The 26251-nt window shown below is 37.0% G+C and overlaps 1 protein-coding gene and 1 pseudogene across 12 annotated transcripts in view; one reads left to right on the top strand and one right to left on the bottom strand.

The window, feature by feature from the left end:
• Positions 1 to 26251, top strand: part of TRIM37 (tripartite motif containing 37) — a 371934-nt gene that overhangs the window by 231034 nt on the left and 114649 nt on the right. For all 12 annotated transcript variants that reach the window (XM_077164953.1, XM_077164956.1, XM_077164952.1 and 9 more), the window contains 2 exons: positions 3313 to 3398; positions 25333 to 25527. In XM_077164953.1, coding sequence (XP_077021068.1) covers positions 3313 to 3398; positions 25333 to 25527 — 281 coding nt within the window. The remainder of the gene's footprint in view (positions 1 to 3312; positions 3399 to 25332; positions 25528 to 26251) is intronic.
• LOC143687724 (high mobility group protein B3 pseudogene) lies at positions 2336 to 2913 on the bottom strand (annotated as a pseudogene).

The raw sequence follows: 26251 nt of genomic DNA, 5'->3' as shown, positions 1-26251 counted from the left end.
TTTACCATTTTTATTCCTCTTTTATTCTTGTGATTTCAAGTTACTATCTGGAGTCATTTCTTGAATCCAATGCAGCTTTGTAACCATTTTCTCCTTTGTGCTGTTAGTAACACATATATTTCATTTCTATGTGTTGTTACCCCAATAATACGTTGTAGTTGTGTTGTTTCATATAAATGCTTTTTAAATCACATGTGAGAAAAAAAGGAATAATGTATTTATACTGTCAGTATACAATTTACTTTGATGGTGCTATGTGGGTTTTGCATGGATTTGATACTATCTGAAGTCATTTGTTTTCATCCTGAAGAACTTCATTTAGCTTTTCTAATAATACAGGTCTGCTAACCACAGATTTTCTGTTTTTTATTTATCTGGGAATATCTTTTATTTTGCTTTCATTTTTGAAAGATAGCTTTGTTGAATACAGGTTTCTTCGTTGTCTGATGGGATGATTTTGTTTGTTTATTTTGAACATTTGAATATGTTATCCCACTGTTGTTCCTGGACAAAGGCTGTGGATTCTTTTGCCGGACATGCTCAGTGACCAGTTCCTGAGACACTGGGTTTCAAAGAGAGAAAAAGTTTATTACTAGGCACATAGTAGAGCAGATGACCTGTCGGCCCAAAATCTGTCTCCTCGAACTGCAGTAATTCTAATAGTTTTATTAGAGAAAAAGATGAACCGGGTTTAGGATAATGAGCCCAGTGGCCCCAGATGATGTAATTAGAGGAGATCTAAATATTGAGCATGCATGGATTGATTACATGCTTATGTAAGAAAGTGGTGGAATGAGGTTTAGATGACTTGTGGGTTAAAGTCTAAGCTACTGTGCATGTTTTGCAGGCCCAATTTGGTTAGATCCAGTCTTGGTTATCAAGATAACGTTAAACTTGGGATGGTTTAGTTCTGGGCTGACCTAAGACCCATCATTAATAAACACTAACGACTGTCTTTAGTGATTACAAGACTGTAAAGTTGAAAAACTGGATAACTGGGCACAAATGAAGGTTAGTCACAAGAAATTAATGAAAGCTGCAACTTTCATTAGAAAGGTAAAGGCTATATGATCATTACAGAAATCAAAGCAGCTGGATCACAATTTCAGAAATTCCACCTTAAAGAAGTTAATGCAGACATGTTCAAGGGAGAAGCACTACTGAGTAGGTGTGGGTTAGCTTGCTTTATAGGAAGCAAGTGTCAGGTTTCCATAGTAATCTTTGAACATTATGGGCTTACAAGGTGTGTATTAACCAGATGCTTGCAGGGCTAGCGTTGTTTCAGAAATAGTTGACTATTGATGCCTGTGGCCAGCTGCTCATATATCAGAAATTTTTCTCTGGGCAAATGTTTAATAATCTTTGCAATCCTTGGCTTTCTGTTATTAACTAAGAGTTTGCTTCAGGCTCATGATTTTACAGGTTTTCATGGTTTGAGGAGGTTTTGGAGTTTTAAGGCAATTTTTTTTCCCCATGAAGTTTGCAGCTTTCATTAATTTCTTTGCAGCTAGATAAGAAACAAGGGACTTGCAGTTGCCCATTTCTTCTTTTAAGAGGTGGGTAGGAAACTAGGGATTTCAAGTTATCTGTTAACTCTTTTAGAGCTGACCAGGAAACCAGGGACTTGCAGTTGTCCTATTTTATCCTGCTTTAACACCCTTGCTTTAGAAGCTGGCTCTTAGTGGTGTAGGGGGAGCATTAGCCTTGGGTTCTTGGCTTGCCTTCTTTGGCCTGGGACTTCCTCTACCTTATGAACAAGCCAGGATGAGAGTTATGTAGCCTCAAGTATTCATAGCATGTCACATCCAAGGTTAGAGACCTGTACAGAACTGGGCTGCGTTCAAGATGGGCCCTCTTCTTGGCCTCAGTAACAAGATAGGTAGCTGGAGGCAGAATTAGAAATGCTGATATAATCAGCTCTCCCCAGCAGACATCCCTCCTTTGAAAACTGGAGAGTGGGAGCCCTGTGTTCTTGGCCATGCCACTCTGGAGTTCAGTTTCCTTTTAGCTAAGCTGGAAGGCAGGAGGAATGCAGGAGTTTAGGAGCAGGTCCCCAGAGCTCCTCATGCTGTCATGCTGGAATTTGATCTTAAGACTTTTCTTTAAATATCCAAAAGTAGCATTGATTTTGGCTCTTCCAAATATCCCTTTATTGTTTAATGTTAAGAAATAGTGAGTACTTTGTAATATGAGACTTTGTGAGGATGCTAACAGGAAGCAATATCCTCTTTTCTAAAGTATTATTTTAGGAATCTAGTATTTTGTCATATGTAGTAAGTTGCCCTTTTCATTTTGCTTTGATAGGTAGTATTTTTTTTTCCAGGGCAACCGGTTTTTATTCCTCTTTCTCATCTTCCTCTTCTTCCTTCTCCTCTTCATCTTCCTGTTTTACCTTTTTCCAGGCAACTTTAGCAGGATCCTTCACACCATCAAACTTCCCTTTAGTCAGTGATATCCTTCTCATACTTCTCCTTCAGCTTCACTGCCTTATTGTTGTAAGGCTGCTTTTCATTGTCACTCTGATTGTTCCACATCTCACCCAGCTTTTTGGCCACGTCTCCAGCAGAGATGTTGGGGTTTGTGGATTTGATCTTGGGGCGGAATTCTGAACAGAAGAGGAAGAATCCAGTTAATGGCTGTTTTAGAGTGTTACTGTCTTCTTGCCTCCCTTACATGTCCTATAATCCTTCATTTCCCGACTGTATCATACTTTGTCCACCTTTGCCATTTTATCAAACTTCGATTTCTCCTTCCTGGACATTGTCTTTTACCTCTCAAAGCATTTCTTAGAAAATTCTGCAAAATAACTGGTCCTTGGGAGTTTTTCTTTTTATGCTCCTCTCTGCATGTATGCACAGAGAAGGCATAAGCAGACACCTTGTGGTTTGTCTTTTTGGGGTCACCTTTAGCCATTCTGACTGTATCGTTCATCGGTCTGGGCAGTGCAAGGCTTGACACGTGGTCTGGCACTCCCAGCCTCACACTACTTCTAAGTGGTAGTGTTTTAATCCTAATTTACTACTATCAGGCTTACAAATTCTTTGAGACCATAATCTTGTTTGCTTAAAATCATTCTCAGATTTTCTGTTTTAAAAATTAAGTTTTGCCAGCCTGTCTTGGTATTGTTTGAATGTTAACATTTCCCATGTTTGTGATGATAAAAATCTGTCTCTTAATTTTTGTGTTTAGAAATAATCCTGTCCTTATTTTACAGAAGAAAGCTATGAACTGCTGTTCTAAAATTCATTAAAGTATAACAGATGTTAATTGCATTTATTGTTTGGGAATGATGAATTTTGTATGTGTTGTTAGGTCTGGGGAAAATGATGTAGAATATAACAACATGGAATTGGAAGAAGGAGAACTTATGGAAGATGCAGCTGCTGCAGGGCCTCCAGGTATAGTGTGGCTAAGCCCCGCAAACCATTTTCTCTTTACCCTTTGTACTTTTCTCACCCTCTTATGTTCTAATTTTGGTAGTCCTTGCTCTCTGTGGCTCATGGTGTTGAAAGTGCTATATTTTAGAGTATATTACTAGTAATATTTATAACAATGATAATAGCCAACATTTGCTAAATGTTTTTAAGTATCAGGTACTGTGCAAAGCACTTTTCATATATCTTATCTTGTTTACTTATGAAAGTTCTGTGAGATAGTGCAACTGATAGCAGTGCCAGCTGAGCCCTGTTCCGTGTTCAGGGTCCTGCTGCTAAAAGAATTTAGACAAAGGAGAGGGCAAGTAGGAATAAGAAGTAGAGATTATTAAAGAGAGTAAGTACACATTAGCGATAACCTGTATGTGTTCAACGGAGAAATAGACACTGAGTGGAGTGGGTTAGCTTGTTTTATAGAAAAGTTTTACTGGTGGCAGGTTTCTGTAGTAACCTTTGAACACTTGAGGCTTACTTTATTTGTGTTAACAAAGTGCTTACAGGGCTAGCATTGTTTCAGGAACAGATAACTATTGATGTTTCTGGCCAGCTGGTCACATATACAGAATTTGTCTTTAAGCAGATGTTTAACAATCTTTCAAAACCCTGGCTCTCTGTTATTAACTTAGTTTGCTTTAGGCTCATGAATTTAGAAGGCTTTGATGGTTTGGGGAGGTTCTGGGGCTTATGGGGAAATTTTTTGTCCCAGGAAGTTTGCAGCTGAAGTTTGCTGTTTGCATTAGTTCCTTTGGAGCTAGATAAGAAACCAGAGACTTGAAGTTGTCCTATTTTATCGTGCTTTAATATGTTTTAATATTGTCTATATTAAGTAACCACGGAAACCGATATGTAGAGAATTAAGCAACTTGCCATGTTTTTAAAACTTAGTAAATGAAAGAGAGGAATGAGTACCCCAGATCCATGGATCAAAAGCTCATTATTTTATCTACTATGTAAATAAAAGCATTCATCAGAGGTATTGTGAGTTCAGCTCCAGACCACAACAGAACGAATATTGCACACAAGTCACACGAGGTTTTTAATTTCTCAGTGCATATAAAAGTTATGTTTATGTTGTACTTTAGGCTGTTAAGTTTGCAATAGCAGCATGTCTTAAAAAATTAACAGATATTAAATTAAAAAAACACTAAATCGCTAAGAAATGCTAGCTAACACCTGAACCTTCACTGAGTCATGATCTTTTTACAGGTTGGAGGGTCTTCCCCTGGTGTTAATGATGGTAGCTGAAGATTTGGGGTTTTTGCAGCAGTTTCTTAAAATAAGACAACAAAAAAGTTTGCTCCAAGGATTGACTCTTCGTTACTTGAGAGATTTCTCTGTAGCCTTTGATGCTGTTTGATAGCCTTTTACCCAGTCAGATTTCTTTCAAAATTGGAGTCACTTCTCTCAAATAGTGCTACTGCTTTATCAGTTAAGTTTATTTAATACTGTAAATCCTTTGTTGTTATTTCAACAGTGTTCACAGCATCTTCACAAGGAGTAGATTCCATCTTTAAAAAAAAACCACTTTCTTTGCTCATCCATTAGAAGCAGCTCCTCATCCATTCAAGTTCTGTCATGAGATTGCAGCAATTCAGTCACGTCTTCAGGTTCCACTGCCAATTCTAGTTCCGTTGCTGTTTCCTCCATATCTGCAGTTATGTCATCCACTGAAGTCTTAGGGGTTGATAAATGAGCTTTGGCTTCAGGTTAAATAACCAGCTGTATTAACTCCTAACAAGAGCGTCAGATCTTATCGTTTTTCTTTTTTTAATTCTTTTTATTTTTTAATTTAAAAAAAAAACAAGAAAGAAACACAGTCTTAACATATGATCATTCCATTCTACATATATAATCAACAATTCACAATATCATCACATAGTTGCATATTCATCATGTTCATTTCTTAGAATATTTGCATCAATTCAGAAAAAGAAATAAAAAGACAACAGAAAAAAATTCATACATGCCGTACCCCTTACCCCTCCCTTTCATTGATTGCTAGCATTTCAATCTAAGTTTATTTTAACATTTGTTCCCCTTATATGTTTTACTCGTCTGTTGATAAGGTAGATAAGAGGAACATCACACAAAAGGTTTTCAAAACCACACAGTCACTTCGTGAAAACTATATGATTATACAATAGTCTTCAAGAAACATGCCTACTGGAACACAGCTCTACATTTTCAGGCAGTTCCCCCCAACCTCCCCATTACATCTTGACTAACAAGGTGATATCTATTTAATGCGTAAGAATAACCTCCAGGATAACCTCTCAACTCTGTTTGGAATCTCTCAATCATTGACACATTATTTTGTCTCATTTTGCTCTTTCCCCTTTTGATCAACAAGGTTTTCTCAGTCCTTTGATGCTGAGTCTCGGCGCATTCTAGGAGTTTTCTCCTTCATTCTGAGTCTCAGCTCACTCTAGGATTTCTGTCCCATGCCACCAGTAAGGTCCACACCTTGGGAGTCATGTCCCACACAGACAGAGGGAGGGCAGTGAGATTGCTTGTTGTGTTGGCTGGAGAGAGAGAGGCCACATCTGAGCAACAAAGAGTTCTCTTGGGGGTGACTCTTAGGCCTAATTTTAAGTAGGCTTGACCTATCCTTTGTGTGGCTAAGTTTCATGTGAACAAACCCCAAATTGGTGGTCAGCCTATTGCTCTGGTTGTCTGCACTGCTTGTGAGAATATCAAGAATTCAACTTGGGAAAGTTGAATTTTCCCCCTTTCTTACCATTCTCCAAAGGGGACTTTGCAAATACTTTTTTATTCATTGTTCAAATCACTCTGGGATTTATCGGGGCATCACTCTGGGATTTATCAGGGCATCACTCTGGACAAACCAACAAAATCTCATGCCCTACTCAAGGTTCCATGTACTTATGGTGTTCAGTTAAGCTGTCTACATAAGTTATATTAGGAAATGCACTAGTCAAAATATAAATTTTGTACCAAGTAAACATTTTTTGCTTTAGTCACACACTTTAGTTAAAATTTTAAAATATTAATTACTATTAATTTTCAACACCCTTCAGTAGTGACATTCCTGTGTGCTTCCTCATGCAAAAACGTTTTTAAATTTGTTCATTTAGTCACTATCATTGTACACTGTAAGCATTCCTAGATTATACCATCTCAGTCTTTATCGTCTATCTTTCTTTCAGATTACAATTGTGCCCCTAGCCCTGTTCCCTCTATCATTCTCACATTCAGCATTTTAACATAATTGTATTACAGTTAGGTAGTATTGTGTTGTCCATTTCTGAGTTTTTACAATTAGTCCTGTTGTACAATCTGTATCCCTTCAGCTCTGACCCAATATCTTGCCCTATTTCTGTCTCCTGATGGTCTCTGTTACCAGTGAAATTCTTCAAGTTTATTCACTAATGTCAGTTCATATCAGTGAGGCCATACTGTATTTGTCCTTTCGTTTCTAGCTAATCTCACTCAGCATATTGTCCTTAAGGTCCATCCATGTTGTTACGTACTTCATAACTTTATTCTGTCTTACAGCTGCATAATATTCCATTGTACATATATACCACATGCTTAGCCACTCGTCTGTTGATGGACATTTGGTCTGTTTCCATCTCTTTGCAATTGTAAATAATGCTGCTATAAACATTAGTGTGCAAATGCCTGCTTTTCCTCCAAGTAGATACCTACAATGGTATTGCCGGGTCTATGGCAATTCCATATTAAGCTTCCCGAGGAACCGCCAAACTGCCTTCCACAGCATTTGTACCATTTGACATTCCCACCAACGATGGACAAGTGTGCCTCTTTCTCCACATCCTCTCCAGCACTTGTCATTTTCTGTTTTATTGATAATGGCCATTCTGGTGGGTATGAGATGATATCTCATTGTGGTTTTGATTTGCATTTCCCTAATAGCCAGGGAAGTGTAGCATCTTTTCGTGTGCCTTTTGGCCATTTGTATTTCCTCTTCTGAGAAGTGTCTGTTCAAGTTTTTTGCCTATTTTGTAATTGGGTTTTGTGTCTTTTTGTTGTTGAGTTGAACGATCTCTTTATATATTCTGGATACTAGACCTTTATCTGAAATATCGTTTCCAAATATTGTCTTCCATTGTGTAGGCTGTCTTTTTACTTTCTTGACAAAGTTCTTTGATGCACAAAAGTGTTTAATTTTGAAGAGTTCCCATTTCTTTCTTTCTTTCTTTCTTTCTTCAGTGCTCGTGCTTTGAGTGTATGGTCTAGGAAAACACCTCCTATTATAAGATTTATAAGCTATCTCCCTACATTTTCTTCTAACAGTTTTATGGTCTTAGATCTAATGTTTAGGTCTTTGATCCATTTTGAGTTAATTTTTGTATAGGGTGTGAGATATGGATCCTCTTTCATTCTTTTGCATATGATTATCCGGTTCTCTAGGTACCATTTATTGAAGAGACTCTTCTATCCCAGGTCTCTTGGGACAGAGATGCCTTATCAAAGATCAATTGTCCATAGATGAGAGGGTCTATATCTGAACACTCTGTTCGATTCCATTGGTCAGTATATCTGTCTTTATGCCAATACCATGCTGTTTTGACCACTGTAGCTTCGTAATATGCCTTAAAGTCCTGTAGTATGAGACTTCCAGCTTCATTTTTCTTTCTCAGGACATTTTTAGCTATTCGGGGCACCCTGCCCCTCCAGATAAGCTTGGTTATTGATTTTTCTATTTCTTAAAAGTAAGTTTTGGGGATTTTAGTTGGTATTGCATTGAATTTGTAAATCGATTTAGGTAGGATAGACATCTTAATATTATTTAGTCTACTGATCCATGAACATGGTATGCCCTTCCATCTATTTAGGTCTTCTGTGATTTCTTTTGACAGTTTCTTGTATTTTTTTTTGTATAAGTTTTTTGTCTCTTTAATTAAATTTATTCCTAAATATTTTATTCTTTTGTTGCAATTGTAAATGAAATTCTTTTTTTGATTTCCCCCTCAGATTGTTCATTACTAGTGTATAGAAACACTACAGATTTTTAAGTATCGGTCTTGTACCCTGCCACTTTGCTGTACTCATTTATTAGCTCTAGTAGTTTTGCTGTGGATTTTGGGGGGTTTTTGACATATAATATTATATCATCTGCCAACAGTGAGAGTTTTACTTCTTCCTTTCCAATTCTGATGCCTTGTATTTCTTTTTCTTGTCTAATTGCTCTGGCTAGAACTTCCAATACAATGTTGAATAACAGTGGTGATAGTGAACATCCTTGTCTTGTTCCTAATCTTGAAACGTTTTCAGTTTTTCCCCATTGAGAATAATGTTAGTTGTGGGTTTTTCATATATTCCCTTTATTATGCTGAGGAAGTTCCCTTCTGTTGCTATCCTTTAGAGCGTTTTCAACAAGAAAAGATGTTGAATTTTGTCAAATGCCTTTTCTGCATCAATTGAGATGATCATGTGGTTTTTCTGCTTTGATTTGTTGATAGGGTGTATTCCATTAATTGATTTTCTTATGTTGAACCATCCTTGCATACCTGGGATGAATCCTACTTTGTCATGGTGTATAATTTTTTTAATGTGCTGCTGGATTCAATTTGCAAGAATTTTGTTGAGGATTTTTGCACCTATATTCATTAGAGAGATTGGCCTGTAGTTTTCTTTTTTTGTAATATCTTTGTCTGCCTTTGGTATGAGGGTAATGTTGGCTTCGTAGAATGAGTTAGGTAGCTTTCCCTCCTCTTCAGTTTTTTTGAAGAGTTTGAGCAGGATTGGTATTAATTCTTTCCAGAGTGTTTGATAGAATTCACATGTGAAGCCATCTGGTCCTGGACTTTTCTTTTCTTTTGAGGGAGCTGCTTAGTGACTGTGAGGGAGGGGCACCATCCGCCATGGCTTGGGAAACTCACGGTTCTGGGGGGTGGGGCTCACATCTGGTCCACCTGGTCCAGACTGGGGTATGTTGTATGTCTGGTCACTGATGTAGCGCCAACACTTGTTCTGTACTGTTTCTGGTTATTTATTAGGTGCTCTGGAAGACGAACTAAATCCCACACCTCGCTAAGCCACCATCTTGCAAATCTATCTTGTTTGTTTGTTTGTTTGTTTTGGCATGGGCGTGTACCAGGAATCAAACCCAGGTTTCCAGCATGGCAGGCAAGAACTCTGCCTGCTGTGCCCCTGTGACCCACCCCCAGTGTGTCTTTTGAAGCTTTGAAGACACGCACTGACTTCTTCTCTCTAGCTATGAAATCCTAGATGATATCTTATTCCAACAGAAGGCTCTTTCTCTGCAAATCTTTTGTTTGGTATAGCCACCTTAATCACTTATCTTAGCTACATCTTCTGGTTAACTTCCTGCAGCTTCTGCGTCAGCACTTGCTGTTTCATCTTGCACTTTAATGTCATGAAATTGACTTCTTTCCTTAAACCTCTTTTAACTTGAGACTTTTCACCTCCAGCTTCCTCACCTCTCTCAGCCTTCATAGATTTGAAGAGAGTTAGGGCCTTAACTCTGGATTTGGTTTTGACCTAACAGAATGTTAAGTTGGTTTGATCATATATCCAGACCACTAAAATCTCCATACCAACTTGAAGGCTGTTTTGCTTTATCATTTACATGTTTAATGGAGTAGCACTTTTTTTTAATTAAAAAAATTAACTAACACAACATTTAGAAATCATTCCATTCTACATATACAATCAGTAATTCTTAATATCATCACATACATGCATGTTCATCATTTCTTAGTACATTTGCATGGATTTAGAAAAAGAAATAAAACGATAATAGAAAAAAAGAAAAAAAGAAAAAAAAACTATACCTCAGATGCAGCTTCATTCAGTGTTTTACCTAATTACATTACAATTAGTAGTATTGTGCTGTCCATTTCTGAGTTTTTGTATCCAGTCTTGTTGCACAGTCTGTATCCCTTCAGCTTCAATTACCCATTATCTTACCCTATTTCTATCTCCTGATGGTCTCTGTTACCAATGACATATTCCAAGTTTATTCTCTAATATCGGTTCACATCAGTGGGACCATACAGTATTTGTCCTTTAGTTTTTGGCTAGTCTCAGTCAACATAATGTTCTCTAGGTCCATCCATGTTATTACATGCTTCATACGTTTAATCTGTCTAAAAGCTGCATAATATTCGATCATATGTATATACCACAGTTTGTTTACCCACTCATCTGTTGATGGACATTTTGGCTGTTTCCATCTCTTTGCAATTGTAAATAACGCTGCTATAAACATTGGTGTGCAAATGTCCGTTTGTGTCTTTGCCCTTAAGTCCTCTTAGTAGATACCTAGCAATGGTATTGCTGGGGCGTATGGCAATTCTATATTCACCTTTTTGAGGAACCGCCAAACTGCCTTCCACCGTGGTTGCACCATTTGACATTCCCACCAATAGTGGATAAGTGTGCCTCTTTCTCCACATGCTCTCCAGCACTTGTCATTTTCTGTTTTGTTGATAATGGCCATTCTGGTGGGTGTGAGGTGATCTCATTGTGGTTTTGATTTGCATTTCTCTAATGGCCAGGGACATTGAGCATCTCTTCATGTGCCTTTTGGCCATTTGTATTTCCTCTTCTGAGAGGTGTCTGTTCAAGTCTTTTTCCCATTTTGTAATTGGATTGGCTGTCTTTTTGTTGTTGAGTTGCACAATCTCTTTATAAATTCTGGATACTAGATCTTTATCTGATATGTTGTTTCCAAATATTGTCTCCCATTATGCAGTCTGTCTTTTTACTTTTTTGATGAAGTTCTTTGATGCACAGAAGTGTTTAATTTTGAGGAGTTCCCATTTCTTTCTTTCTTTTTTCAGTGCTCTTGCTTTAGGTGTAAGGTCTATAAAACCGCCTCCAATTGTAAGATTCATAAGATATCTCCCTACATTTTCCTCTAACTGTTTTATGGTCTTAGACCTAATGTTTAGATCTTTGATCCATTTTGAGTTAACTTTTGTATAGGGTGTGAGATATGGGTCCTCTTTCATTCTTTTGCATATAGATATCCAGTTCTCTAGGCACCATTTATTGAAGAGACTGTTCTGTCCCAGGTGAGTTGGCTTGACTGCCTTATCAAAGATCAAATGTCCATAGATGAGAGGGTCTATATCTGAGCAGTCTATTAGATTCCATTGGTCGATATATCTATCTTTATGCCAATACCATGCTGTTTTGACCACTGTGGCTTCACAATATGCCTTAAAGTCAGGCAGCGTGAGACCTCCAGCTTCGTTTTTTTTCCTCAAGATGTTTTTAGCAATTCGGGGCACCCTGCCCTTCCAGATAAATTTGCTTATTGGTTTTTCTATTTCTGAAACATAAGTTGTTGGGATTTTGATTGGTATTGCATTGATTCTGTAAATCAATTTAGGTAGAATTGACATCTTAACTATATTTAGTCTTCCAGTCCATGAACACAGTATGCCTTTCCATATATTTAGGTCTTCTGTGATTTCTTTTAACAGTTTTTTGTAGTTTTCTTTGTCTTTTGTCTCTTTAGTTAAATTTATTCCTAAGTATTTTATTCTTTTAGTTGCAATTGTAAATGGAATCCGTTTCTTGATTTCCCCCTCAGCTTGTTCATTGCTAGTGTATAGAAACACTACAGATTTTTGAATGTTGATCTTGTAACCTGCTACTTTGCTGTACTCATTTATTATCTCTAGTAGTTTTGCTGTGGATTTTTCAGGGTTTTTGTCATATGGTATCATATCATCTGCAAACAGTGATAGTTTTACTTCTTCCTTTCCAGTTTTGATGCCTTGTATTTCTTTTTGTTATCTAATTGCTCTGGCTAGAACCTCCAACACAATGTTGAATAATAGTGGTGATAATGGACATCCTTGTCTTGTTCCTGATCTTAGGGGGAAAGTTTTCAATTTTTCCCCATTGAGAATGATATTAGCTGTGGATTTTTCATATATTCCCTCTATCATTTTAAGGAAGTTCCCTTGTATTCCTATCTTTTGAAGTGTTTTCAACAGGAAAGGATGTTGAATCTTGTCAAATGCCTTCTCTGCATCAATTGAGATGATCATGTGATTTTTCTGCTTTGGTTTGTTGATATGGTGTATTATATTAATTGATTTTCTTATGTTGAACCATCCTTGCATACCTGGGATGAATCCTACTTGGTCATGATGTATAATTCTTTTAATGTGTTGTTGGATTCGATTTGCTAGAATTTTGTTGAGGATTTTTGCATCTATATTCATTAGATTGATTGGTCTGTAGTTTTCTTTTTTTGTAATATCTTTGCCTGGTTTTGGTATGAGGGTGATGTTGGCTTCATAGAATGAATTAGGTAGCTTTCCCTCCACTTCAATTTTTTTGAAGAGTTTGAGCAGGGTTGGTACTAATTCTTTCTGGAATGTTTGGTAGAATTCACATGTGAAGCCATCTGGTCCTGGACTTTTCTTTTTGGGAAGCTTTTGAATGACTGATTGAATTTCTTTACTTGTGATTGGTTTGTTGAGGTCATCTATTTCTTCTTGAGTCAAAGTTGGTTGTTCATGTCTTTCCAGGAACCCGTCCATTTCTTCTACATTGTTGTATTTATTAGCATAGAGTTGTTCATAGTATCTTCTTATTACCTCCTTTATTTCTGTGAGGTCAGTGGTTATGTCTCCTCTTCCATTTCTGATCTTATTTATTTGCATCCTCTCTCTTCTTCTTTTTGTCAATCTTGCTAAGGGCCCATCAATCTTGGTGATTTTCTCATAGAACCAACTTCTGGTCTTATTGATTTTCTCAATTGTTTTCATGTTCTCAATTTCATTTATTTCTGCTCTAATCTTTGTTATTTCTTTCCTTTTGCTTGCTTTGGTGTTAGTTTGCTGTTCTTTCTCCAGTTCTTCCAAGTGGACAGTTACTTCCCAATTTTTTGCCCTTTCTTCTTTTTTGATATATGCATTTAGGGCAATAAATTTCCCTCTTAGCACTGCCTTTGCTGCATCTCATAGGTTTTGATGTGTTGTGTTTTCATTTTCATTCGCTTCGAGATATTTACTAATTTCTCTTGTAATTTCTTCCTTGACCCACTTGTTGTTTAAGAGTGTGTTGTTGAGCCTCCACGTATTTGTGAATTTTCTGGCACTCTGCCTATTGTTGATATCCAACTTCATTCCTTTATGATCTGAGAAAGTGTTGTGTATGATTTCAATCTTTTTAAATTTGTTAAGACTTGCTTTGTGACCCAGCATATGGTCTGTCTTTGAGAATGATCCATGAGCACTTGAGAAAAAGGTGTATCCTGCTGTTGTGGGGTGTAATGTCCTATAAATGTCTGTTAAGTCTAGCTCATTTATTGTAATATTCAGATTCTCTGTTTGTTTATTGATCCTCTGTCTAGATGTTCTGTTCATTGATGAGAGTGGGGAATTGAAGTCTCCAAGTATTATGGTAGATGTGTCTCTTTCCCTTTTCAGTATTTGTAGTGTATTCCTCACGTATTTTGGGGCATTCTGATTCGGTGCATAAATATTTATGATTGTTGTGTTTTCTTTTTTTAATTTTATATGGGCAGGCAACAGGAATCGAACCTGTGTCCTCTGGCATGGCAAGCAAGCATTCTTGCCTGCTGAGCCACTGTGGCCCATGTTATGTTTTCTTGTTTAATTTTTCCTTTTATTAGGAGATAGTATCCTTCTTTGTCTCTTTTAACTGTTTTACATTTGAAGTCTAATTTGTTGGATATTAGTATAGCTACTCCTGATCTTTTCTGGTTGTTATTTGCATGAAATATCTTTTCCCAACCTTTCACTTTCAACCTATGTTTATCTTTGGGTCTAAGATGTGTTTCCTGTAGACAGCATATAGAAGGATCCTGTTTTTTAATCCATTCTGCCAGTCTATCTCTTTTGATTGGAGAATTCATTCCATTAACGTTTAGTGTTATTACTGTTTGTAATACTTTCCTCTACCATTTTTCCTTTTGTATTATATATATCATATCTGACTTTCCTTCTTTCTACACTCTTCTCCACATCTCTCTCTTCTGTCTTTTCGTATCTGGCTCTAGTGCTCCCTTTAGTATTTCTTGCAGAGCTGGTCTCTTGTTCACAAATTTTCTCAGTGACTTTTTGTCTGAAAATGTTTTAATTTCTCCCTCATTTTTGAAGGACAATTTTGCTGGATATAGAATTCTTGGTTGGCAGTTTTTCTCTTTTAGTAATTTAAATATATCATCCCACTGTCTTCTTGCCTCTATCATTTCTGCTGATAAATCTACACATAGTCTTATTGGGTTTCCCTTGTATGTGATGGATTGTGTTTCTCTTGCTGCTTTCAAGATCCTCTCTTACTGTTTGACCTCTGATATTCTAACTAGTAAGTGTCTTGGAGAACGCCTATTGGATCTATTCTCTTTGGGGTGCGCTGCACTTCTTGGATCTCTAATTTTAAGTCTTTCATAAAAGTTGGGAAATTTTCAGTGATAATTTCTTCCATTAGTTTTTCTCCTCCTTTTCCCTTCTCTTCTCTTTCTGGGACACCCACAACACGTATATTTGTGCGCTTCATATTATCATTCAATTCCCTGAGCCCCTGCTCAAATTTTTCCATTCTTTTCCCTATATTTTCTGTTTCTTTTTGGAGTTCAGATGTTCCATCCTCCAGTTCACTAATTCTAACCTCTGTCTCTTGAAATCTACCATTGTAGGCTTCCATTGTTTTTTTCATCTCTTCTACTGTATCTTTCATTCCCATAAGTTCTGTGATTTGTTTTTTCAGACTTTCTATTTCTTCTTTTTGTTCATCCCTTGCCTTCTTCATGTCCTCCCTGAATTTATTCATTTGGTTTTTGAAGAGGTTTACCATTTCTGTTCGTATATTCAGAATTAGTTGTCTCAGCTCCTGTATCTCATTTGGACTATTGGTTTGCTCCTTTGACAATTCAAATTCAATCTTCAATTTTCCTGGTGTGATTTGTTATTTTTTGCTGGCGTCTGGATATTTAATCAGATTTCCCTGAGTGTGAGACCCAGCAGGTTGAAAGATTTTCCTATGAAGTCTCTGGACTCTGTTTTTTTTATCCTGCCCAGTAGGTGTCGCTTGTCTGTCTGCGGGTCCCACCAGCAAAAGATGTTGTGGTTCCTTTATTAATGCCACTATTGGTGTTTGGTTGGACCCAGTCCCTGCCACTGTCGGAAACTTCCTCCTCTCCCTTCAGGCAGCCGCCTATGGGGGAGGGGCACCGGTCGCTGGCCGCCGCAGCCCAGGTAACTCGCCACCGGACCGGGAAGCCGCCTGTGGGGGTGGGGCACCAGTTTCCGGCCCCTGCTGCCTGGGATGCTCGCCGATCCGAGACCCGCTGCCGGGCCAGGAAACTGCCTGTGGGGGAGGGGTGCCGGTTGCCGGTCGCTGTGGCTTGGGGAGACCACTGAACCGAGACTCGTAGCCGGTTCAGGAAGCCGCCTGCGAAAGAGGGGCGCCGGCCGCCATGGCTTGGGAAACTTGCCTCTCCGAGACTCTCAGCCGGCCCGGGAAGGAGGGAGGGAGGAGCTCAGGCCGCCAGCTGCCACGGCCCGGGGAAGCGCGTGCTGCTCGGGGATCTCACCGCAGTAGAGTCTCGCAGTCGGTCTAGCCAGTCCAAACTGGGGTACGCTGTGTGTCCATTTCCTACTGTGTCCCCAGAAGCTGTTCTGCACTGTTTCTGGTCACCTAGTAGTTGCTCTGGAGGAGGAACTAAGACGCGCGTACCTTAGTAAGCCGCCCTCTTGGCCCCCCTCTCCTGGAGTAGCACTTTTAATTTCCTTCAAGAACTTTTCCTTTGCTTTCACATCTTGGTTAACTATTTGGTACAAGAGGCCAATCTTTTGGCCTATATGGGCTTTCGACATGCCTTACTCACTAAGCTTCATCATTTCTAGCTTTTAATTTAAAATGAGAGTTTTGTAACTTCTTTTCACTTGAACACTTAGAGGTCACTGTAGAATTATTAATTGGCCTAATTTCAGTATTGTTGCATCTCAGGGAACAAGGAGGTCCAGCGAGAGAGAGAGAGAGAGATCAACCAGTGAGTTGGTGGAGCAGTCAGAACACCCACAACATTCGTCAATTAAATTTGCCATTTTATATGGGTGTGGGCATGGCGCCCCAAAACAAATAACAGTGGTCGTGACAAAGATTACTGATCACAGATCACTATAACAAATAATAATGAAAATGTTTGAAATATTGCAAGAATTACCAAAATAAGATACATGGACACAGAGTAAGCACATGCTATTGGAAAAATGGCACTGATAGACTTGCTTGATACAGTTCAATTTGTTAAAAACACAGTATCTACGAAGTGCAAGAAAATGAGGTATGCCTGTGTTCCCATGTAATATAGAAATCTGGTTTGTATATCTGGCTTGCATAGAAGGATCTGATTAGAATCATTGAATTTTTATTCACAAAGGCCTTTAGAGAGCTTATAGATGGAAGAAACTGAGAAATTCAGTTGCCTAGGATCACAAATCTAGTTGTTATTATAATCAGTTGGCCAGAACCCAAGACTGTCTTGTTCCTTGACCCAGTCAGTGTTTTTTTGTTTTTACCAACACGCCACGGTGGGAAGAAATGATTTATACTGTGGGTTTTCCTTTGTGTTTTTGGACCTGTTTAATCAAGTATGTAAATTCTGGCTGAGAACAATTAAAAACTAGTCTTTTCTGCTTCTAGTTTACTGATGTTACCATTGATATAAACTTTGATATTTTCTGTAACATGTTTTGATAAGATCTTTTAAATGCTAGTCCTCAGCAGTTCAACATTCATCCTAAACCCTGTACTCTTTCTGCTCATTTTATTTCTAGGTGATCTCATCTATACCTGTATTGCAGTTACTATCTGAATACTGATAACTCTGCAAATTCTAGCTGTAACTTTACTCTCTCCCATGACTTCCAGTCCATATAGCAGTCTGGGTTTCATATCTTGGACTAGGTGTTTTCCAAGTAGAAATCATTATCTTTTCAGATATTTCTACCTGTGTGTCAACTCATAGTCACCATAGTGATTGATAGTGTTATACATTCTTCACTTCTTTCCCTACATCACACTCTACCTTTAATGAGTTACCAAGATCTTTTGATTCTACCTCCTAAATAATACATAAATTTGTTTTTTACATACATTCCTTTGCCATTCCTCATCTAGGCCCCTGTCTTTCACAACTTTTCATTTGTATTCCTTATATTCATTATTGCTCCCCTCTATTCTGTCATCCACAGCATGCGTACATAAAGAGTGATTATTTTTCCCTTTAATTCTGTCTGATCATATCACTTCTATACTTAAAAAAACTGGAGTGATTTCCAGTTACTTACATGATGAAGTCCATACTCATTAATAAGACACACAAGCTCTTCATGACCGAACCCCTTATTTCTTTAGGCCTATCTCCTTCACACTCTTCTTCTACTTTTTTTTAATTAAAAAAATTTTTTTTAAAACATGACAGCATACAAACACGATCATTCTTACCATATGATCATTCCATTCTGTTTTTTTGCACACTCAATTTTTTTTTTAGTTTTTCTTCCCTTTTCCATTTCTTTTTCTTTTTTTAATCAATTTTTAAATTAAAAAATATATATAACAAAAAACAAATGCAAACATGCTTAACTTTTGCTCATTCCGTTCTACATATATAATCAGTAATTCACAGTATCATCACATAGTTGCATATTCATGATCATTCCATTCTTGATATATAATAAAAAACTTACGGTATCATTACCATAATCGTTTCTTAGAGCATTTGCATCAATTCAGAAAAAGAAAAGGAAAAAAACTCATACATGCCATACCCCTTACCCCTACCTCTCATTGACTGCTAGTATTTCCATCTACCCAATATATTTTAGCCTTTGTTTCCCCTAGTATTTTTCTATATCCCTTACCACTCCCTTTCTTTGATCACTAGCATTTCAATCTAAATTTATTTTAACATTTGTTCTTCCTATTATTTATTTATTTATAATCCATATGTTTTACTCATCTGTCCATACCATAGATAAAAGGAGTATCAGACAGAAGGTTTTCACAATCACATAGTCACGTTGCAAAAGCTATATCATTATATAATCATCTTCAAGAAACATGGCTACTGGAACATAGCTCTACAGTTTCAGGCACTTCCCTCCAGCCACTCTAATATACCTTAACTAAAAAGGAGATATCTATATAATGCATAAGAATAACCTCCAGGATAACGTCTTGACTCTGTCTGAAATCTCTTAGCCATTGACACTTTATTTTATCTCATTTCTCTCTTCCCCCTTTTGGTTGATATGTTTTTTCTCAGTCCGTTAATGCTGAGTCCCAACTCATTCTAGGATTTCTGTCCCACGTTGCCAAGAAGGTTTACACCCCTGGGAATCATGTCCCATGTAGAGAGGGAAAGGGCAGTGAGTTTGTTTGTTGTGTTGGCTGAGAGAGAGAGGCCACATCTGAGCAATAAAAGAGGTTCTCTGGGGGTGACTCTTAGGCCTAATTTTAAGTAGGCTTAGCCTATGCTTTGCGGGCATTAGTTTCATAGGAACAAACCCTAAGATTGAGGGCTTAGCCTATTGTTTTGGTTGTCCCCACTGCTTGTGAGAATATCAGGAATTATCCATATGGGGAAGTTGAATTTTCTCCCTTTCTCGCCATTCCTCCAAGGGGACTGTGCAAATACTTTTTATTCACCTTTCAAATCACTCTGGGATTTATCAGGGTGTCATGTCAAACAAACCTACAAAATTCCATACCCTCCTCATTGTTCCGTGTACTTATGGTTGAACTTACTCTTGAAAGATAAACTGAGAGTTCATTTTGCAGCAGGGAAAGAATGAGATAAGATTATCAAGGCATTCCAGGCAGTTACAGGCAGTGAATGGAATATTGTGCTTTCTGGAAACTTCAAATAATTGAAACTTCAGTTTATGTAGCGGTAGACTGATAGGTCGGAAACAGAGATAGGTAATGAAAAATCTTAACTGCAGCTAAAGAATTTTGACTTTATTTAGTGTATAGCACAGAACCACTAAGATTCTTTAATAGGGATTTGACTAGATTTGTTGACAGAGTAGACATTGAATTAGAGGTGGATGAAACAAGAAGACTAATGAGGAAATTGCCAAAATAACCCAAGTGGGAAAATTATAATGGCCAAAAATAAGGCAATAGAGTAGAGGTAGGGATGGAGTAAAAAGCTTTTGAGAGCATTAATTAGTTAAAATGTTAAGCTGTTAAGAAGTCAGACATGAAGTCTGACTAGATGGGTTGGAATTGATGGGAATTCAGGGATGATTTAAGATTTCTAGCTTAAGCCATGCCATTACTTAAGATAGTCCAGTAAAAGAAGAAAGTATATTCAGCTTGTTCTATGTTGAGTTTGAGAGTTCTATAGGATACCTTGTATTCAGACTCTTATCTAGGACCTTAGGTGTGCAGTCTGACCTAGAAATATTTATCTTTTTTACATCAAATATCATCATTTCTATTAATCTAAAAAAGTAAGTTAGTTAAAAATATTATCCAAATGACTCATGCAGTTTATATAAAGAACTCTTCTACAAAATAGTAAGAAAAAAGGTAAGATAACCACCTCTACACATAACACATGCACACACATAAACCCAAAGAACAAAAGACACTTCACAAACATTTCCTCACAAAGGAGGCTGTACAGTGGCCAATCAATATATAAAAAAGAACACAGCATTTTTCCTTATAGAAATGCAAATTGTGTGACTCAGTGTGGATCTCTCTGACTTTATCAGTTTGAAGTTTGTTGAGCTTGATTGTGTAGATTGTGTTTTTCATTGATTTGGGAAATTTTCAGCCATTTAAACATTAATTTCCATCCCTTTCTCTCTTTTCCTACCACTCCCTTAATGGATTTATTGGCACAATTAATAGTGTCCCACAGGTCTTTGAAATGCATTCATTTATCTTCATTCTTTTATCAGGATATGCCAAACTAAACCACAATAAGAGACCAGTGCACACCACTGGAATGGCTAATATTTTAAAAACTGGGCAATACTAAATGTTGAAAGCATGTGGAGAAGTGGAAACTCATATGTCTTGTTGAAGTGAGTGCAAATTGATACCACTCCTTTGGGAAATTGTTGGACAATATCTACTAAAGCTAAATGTACATACATGTACTTCTGGCACTCCCAGTTCTAACTGAAATAAGAGTGTACAGATTAATTCAAGGCAGGATTATTCTTTCTTAGTTTTTTTATTTTTAAAATGTCAACTTGATGGCTGCAATTGCAGTAGTTCTTTCAACCATGAGGGATCAAAGGGCTAAGAAAGCTGCAGAGATGCCAGTCCCCATATTATGAAGCTGCTGATCCAACCCTAAACCCTGCTTACTTCTAGTCTTCTTACAGTGAAATAAAGCAAAATCAGTTTTGTTTCAATTCCTCTGCCTGATACTAACAGTTAAAAGGTAGTTTGCCAAATAGATTTTTTTCAAAGCTTTAGTTTTGTACCTACCTCAGTACTGTGTACGCATATGTGTATTCTTCTTAAACACTTTGCAGTTTGTCTCTTTTTTTTGAATGATGTATGGTGGGGGTCATATTTCATTCTTTTTCCATGTGAGTATCCTCTTACTGCAGCACCGTTTGTTTGTTTTTTGCCAGGGTTGGGGGGTGCTTTACACACGCTGAGAATTAAACCCAGGTCTCCTGCATGGCAGGTGAGAATTTTACCACTGAACTACCCAAGCATGCCCTTGCCCAATTTTTGCACATTTAGGTTCTGCCTTGGTTCTTGGGCTTGCCTCACGGAAGGCAGAAGCAAGGGTAGAACTCAAAACTTTTTAACAAGCCTCAATGATTCGGCAAATTGGTAATTAGAGAATTAATTCTTGAAAAATTGTATTTGACAAATTTGTAGAAAATGGCTTTCAACAAATTTATTTTCAGCAAATTGACTGAGAACCAGATAAACACACTACCTGGGTTTTGGAGGCCTTTCATCGATAAATTCAAAAAGTATTTATTATATATTCAGTAATTTCTGTCACTCTGGTTGGCACCATGTGTTGGATCTTCCTTGAAGGGTGTGGCTTGTTTGGGAGAGATAGGGGTGAAGGGGGTGACCCAGAATGAATTATTTATCTTAGTTGGAGGTGATCTGTGTGTCCATTACTAAGTAAATCAGTAGGTTAAATAGGGCATATGCATATTATGAAAATGGAACACCTGTGTGTCTGGAGTTTCTGACCTCCAACTACTTGCAGATTTGGATGGAATACCCTGCAGAATATCAAACCTGACATGCCTAGATGTCACCAAAGAGGCCAAATGATATACTCTAGAAATACAGAGGAATTAAATCCCTGTTAAGTGAATCATTTTTTTGATATTTTTATCTATTATGTTATTATTATAATGAAAATGTTCTAAAATTGATTGGTGTGATGATTGTACAACTATACAGTGATACTGGGAGCCACTGATGATATACTTTGGATGGATTGTATGGTGTGTGAATATATATCAATAAAATTGCATTTTAAAAAATGAAAAAAAAAAAAGCTAATTTATAAACGATATGAGAAAGTATACTGCAAGGGAAGTTTTGGATGGATGGTGTAGGGACTGTCATTCTAATGCATACAGGCAGTATTGTTATAATGAACTCAGTTCAGATAGATCTGTGTGACATTTTAACAAGCTTAAACTGACTTGGTAGAAAAGGAGAGAGAGATGTCACTGATATATTTAAAAAGTAATAATTTAATTTTGGTAAAATATATGTAACAAAAATCATTTTAACAGTATTAAATGGACAATCTTTGACATGAAATACATTGATAACACTGTATGATTTCTACCACTACTACTAGATAATTTTCATCATCTCAAACAAAACTCATACTTATTTAGCAATAATTCCCCATTCTCTTCTTCAGCTGCTTCCAGTAACCACTATTCTGCTTTCTATCTCTATGAATTTGCTTATTCAAAGTATTTCCTGTAGGAGAAGTCAAACAACATTTGTCTCTTTTGAGTCTTGTTTATTTCTTGAACTGGATGTCTTCAACACTCATCCATGTTATCACATGTAGCTGTACTTCTTTTTTTGAAATGTCAAATGGAATGCTGAGAATGGTCTTCATTCTTGCAATAGATGTGGCAAAGAGTTGTCTGTTTATTTTTGAGTCAGTTTAGATAATTTTTGCGTTTTTAAGAGTTTGTCCATTTCATTTAGGCTATCTGGTTGGCATACAGTTGTTTATAGTATAATTTTAAAATCCTTTTTATTTTGCAAGGTTGGTAGTAATGTTTCAACTTTCATTTTCAGTCTCAGTTATGTCCTCTTTTTTTTTTCTCAGTTTAACTAAAACTGTTACTTTTATTGGCCTTTTTAAAGAACCAACTTTTGGTTTTGTTGCTTCTCTCTGTTAATTTTTTATTCTCTGTTTTGTTTGTCTCTGCTCTAATCTTTATTAATTTCCTTTCTTCTCATTTTGTTTTTCTCTAGGTTTGAAATTAGGTTACTGATTTGTGATCTGCCTTATTATAATGTAAGCATTTATAACTGTAAACTTCCTCCAGCAGTTTTCTTCTTAATAGTCAAAGCCTAAGGGCAACGAAAATTTTATCACCAATAGAATTGAGAATTAAATAAAATATATTCTTATACTGTGAATGGGCACAGCATTAAGGAAAGTGCTAGATACAACAACAACAGTGGATCTCATGGGCATAGTGAGCAAAGAAGTCATATATAAGTAGATATTGTATGGTTATTTTATAAATAAGTATATGTTGTGTGGTTATTTTTATTATATAATATAAAATTCAAGAACGGGCAAAACTAATCTATGGTGGTAAAGTCAAAGTGAAGGTTCCCTTTGGGGTGGTAGATATTGAGCATTTCTAGGATGCATGACGAAGTTCTGGAATTCTGCTAATATGTATTTTCATCTGAGTCATCACTGGTGAATGCTCATTTGGTTATACACTTAATGAGACATATATGCATGTGAATATTTGTATACTAATATCCAGAATGAAGGCATTAGTAGCTTGGAGAGAAACTGAAATAGATGCTGAAATCTTTGATCCTTGCGTAAATGTGACAGTGAGTGAGAAATGTGGGAGTGTAGGGAGGAGTAGTAGTAGCCAAAAAAGGTATAAACCATGAAAGAAAGGAATTTTTGCCCAATGGTGAGAGCAGTGCAAAACAGGAGACTGTTAACATTGTTTTTTGTATTGTGGGTGCATTTCATATGAGAAAAACATCTATTTTTTAAAAGAGAACCAACTCTCATGGCAGTAGATCCCATCTACTAGACTGCTGGGTTTACTATAAATCAGATCCTCCCGAAAAGGTTTTTGGGAAATGGTCCTGGATCCCATTCCAGTATTCATTCAATATGTCTGGGGTGGAGCCAGCAATCTGCAGATTTTTAAAAGCTCCCCCCTCATTGATAAACAGCCTGATTATAGGGAAGTCCCTAATACAGGAAAATAAGTACAAACAGTTTTGGGAATGGGAGAGGGGCTCTCTAATATTAAATAGTTATTGCAGTGATATAGCGGTTGGGGAGAAAAATAAGCAATGGGATGATAATCCTTAGAAGAGGAAGTACAAGTGGGTGAAGGTGAAGACTTGAGGATGTAAATATGGATGAAAAACCTATAGGTATTTGTATTAGTTAGGGTTCTCTGGAGAAACAGAATCAGCAGGGAACACTCGCAAATATAAAATTTATAAAAGTGTCTCACGTGACCGAGGGAATGCAGAATCCAAAATCCACAGGACAGGCTGTGAAGCCTATGATTCCCATGGAGGATCTGAATGAACTACACAGGAGAGGCTCTCCAGCCAAAGCAGGAAGAGGAGCCTGTCTCTTCTGAATCCTCCTTAAAAGGCTCCCAGTGATTAGATTAAGTATCACTTATTGCACTCCCCTTGGCTAATTACAAATGGAATCAGCTGTGGATGCAGCTGATGTGATCATGATTTGATTCTATGAAATATCCTCGTCACAACAGACAGGCCAGCACTTGCCCAGCCAAACAAACAGATACCATCATTTGGCCAAGTTGACAGATTAACCTTACCATGACAGTATTTAATTGGCATCAAGGTTTTGAATAACTTTTTTCTCCTAAGTTATTCCCTCCTGTTGCATTTTGAAACACTCAAGTATAGGCAAAATTCAGTTATTATATATAATGTTTATTTTAGCTACTTTAAGCCTTTGCTTGTAATAACATTTAAAACTATGTCTTTAGAATATATTTAAGTAGCTTTATTGAAAGAGATCAGTTTTAGCCAACATTTCTACATTTAATATTTGCTAGGCATCGTACTGGGCACTGGAGATAACTAAGATGCTGTTTTTAGCTTAAGGAGGTCAGCCTGATAGGTGATACAGGCATGACAGAGGACCACAGCTCTCTATAATATGCATCAGTCACTAATCAGGTCATTCTGAAAATTTCAAATTGTATTCAGTGTTTAATTAAGCTATGAAAAAGTCTACTAAAATGTCATGAGCTGTACATTTTCATCTCCGCAACCTGTATATCTAGTTCTTTTTAGTCTGTTATTCCATGAAGATATGTCCTCTTTCATGCAAAAGTACTAAGTCATGAAAGATACTTTCCTTTTCTTCATCACTACCGCTCAACCCCCCATAAAACACACTGTACACATTTTCATCTCTTTATTTCTAGGGATCAGGGTAGGGGTGGGGTCTACTCTTGAATTCTGAGTAGTAATGAGAGCAATGTGTACTCCTCACTGGCAACCTTTCGAAAGTGTTTGTTAACATGAATCTGAACTCATTAAGCACTATTCCACATGTATTCACACAAACTTAAGCTTTTTTTCCCTCTCTCTCTCTCAAGTATACTTAAATTTGTGTTAATATGTAGTGTACATTTTCTAAATCTATTATTTTCTGTTGCAGGTAGTAGCCATGGCTATGTGGGTGCTAGTAACAGAATGTCAAGAAGAACACATTTATGCTCGGCCACTACCAGTAGCTTACTAGACATTGATCCTTTAATTTTAATACATTTGTTGGACCTTAAGGATCGGAGCAGTATGGAAAATTTGTGGGGCCTACAGCCTCACCCACCTGCTTCACTTTTGCAGCCCACAGGTAAAATAATAATAATAATAATTTCAGTTTTTTCTGTGGTTCTCTGAAAGAGCTCTTGAATTTTAATGTTTCATATAAATATTGGACCTTGGTACATTTCTCTAGCAATTTGTTTTACATTTGCTATTAACCTTTATGCCATGAAAATTGCATTTATATCAGTCAAATTAAAATTTTGGTTGTTGTTCACAAGTCTTTTTTGCAAAAGTAAAAATGCTTATAGGAGTGTTTTCCTTCGATTTGCTATTTAATCAGTGTCTCAGTTTGAGCTTTATTTGTCCTCTTTGTAAATGAACTTAGGATAGAGTTTTGCAGACCTTATGAATTCCCAGATTTCCGGTAGAACTGGGTCTAAGTTTAACATAGTAAAAGGTTTATTCATGTTTTGATGGTCAGTATCAGAAAAATGTATACTAATTGGCAGCATATTTTTGAATGCAACACTTATTAAAGAACTATTACATTTGTGTTACTGCAGTGAGTGAAAATTTGTACAGTCAAACCTGGTCTTAGTGGAACTCACAACAATTGAGCTGTTTTGGATAGCTAAAAATTTACCTTTAAAAGCTATATTTTAAACACCATTTTTGTTGGAAAGCCTTCTGAAATACACTCAACTCTTCCCTACCTTCATAAACAATAAGTATTATACAAACCGAATCAGTGATTTATAATGGTAATTTTGAAGTTCCTTTAAAGCAACAGGACTCAATTTTTAAACAAA

This window comes from Tamandua tetradactyla, chromosome 6 (genome assembly GCF_023851605.1).
Source record: "Tamandua tetradactyla isolate mTamTet1 chromosome 6, mTamTet1.pri, whole genome shotgun sequence".
Classification (NCBI taxonomy): domain Eukaryota; kingdom Metazoa; phylum Chordata; class Mammalia; order Pilosa; family Myrmecophagidae; genus Tamandua; species Tamandua tetradactyla.
This window is presented reverse-complemented; position numbering and strand designations above follow the sequence as displayed.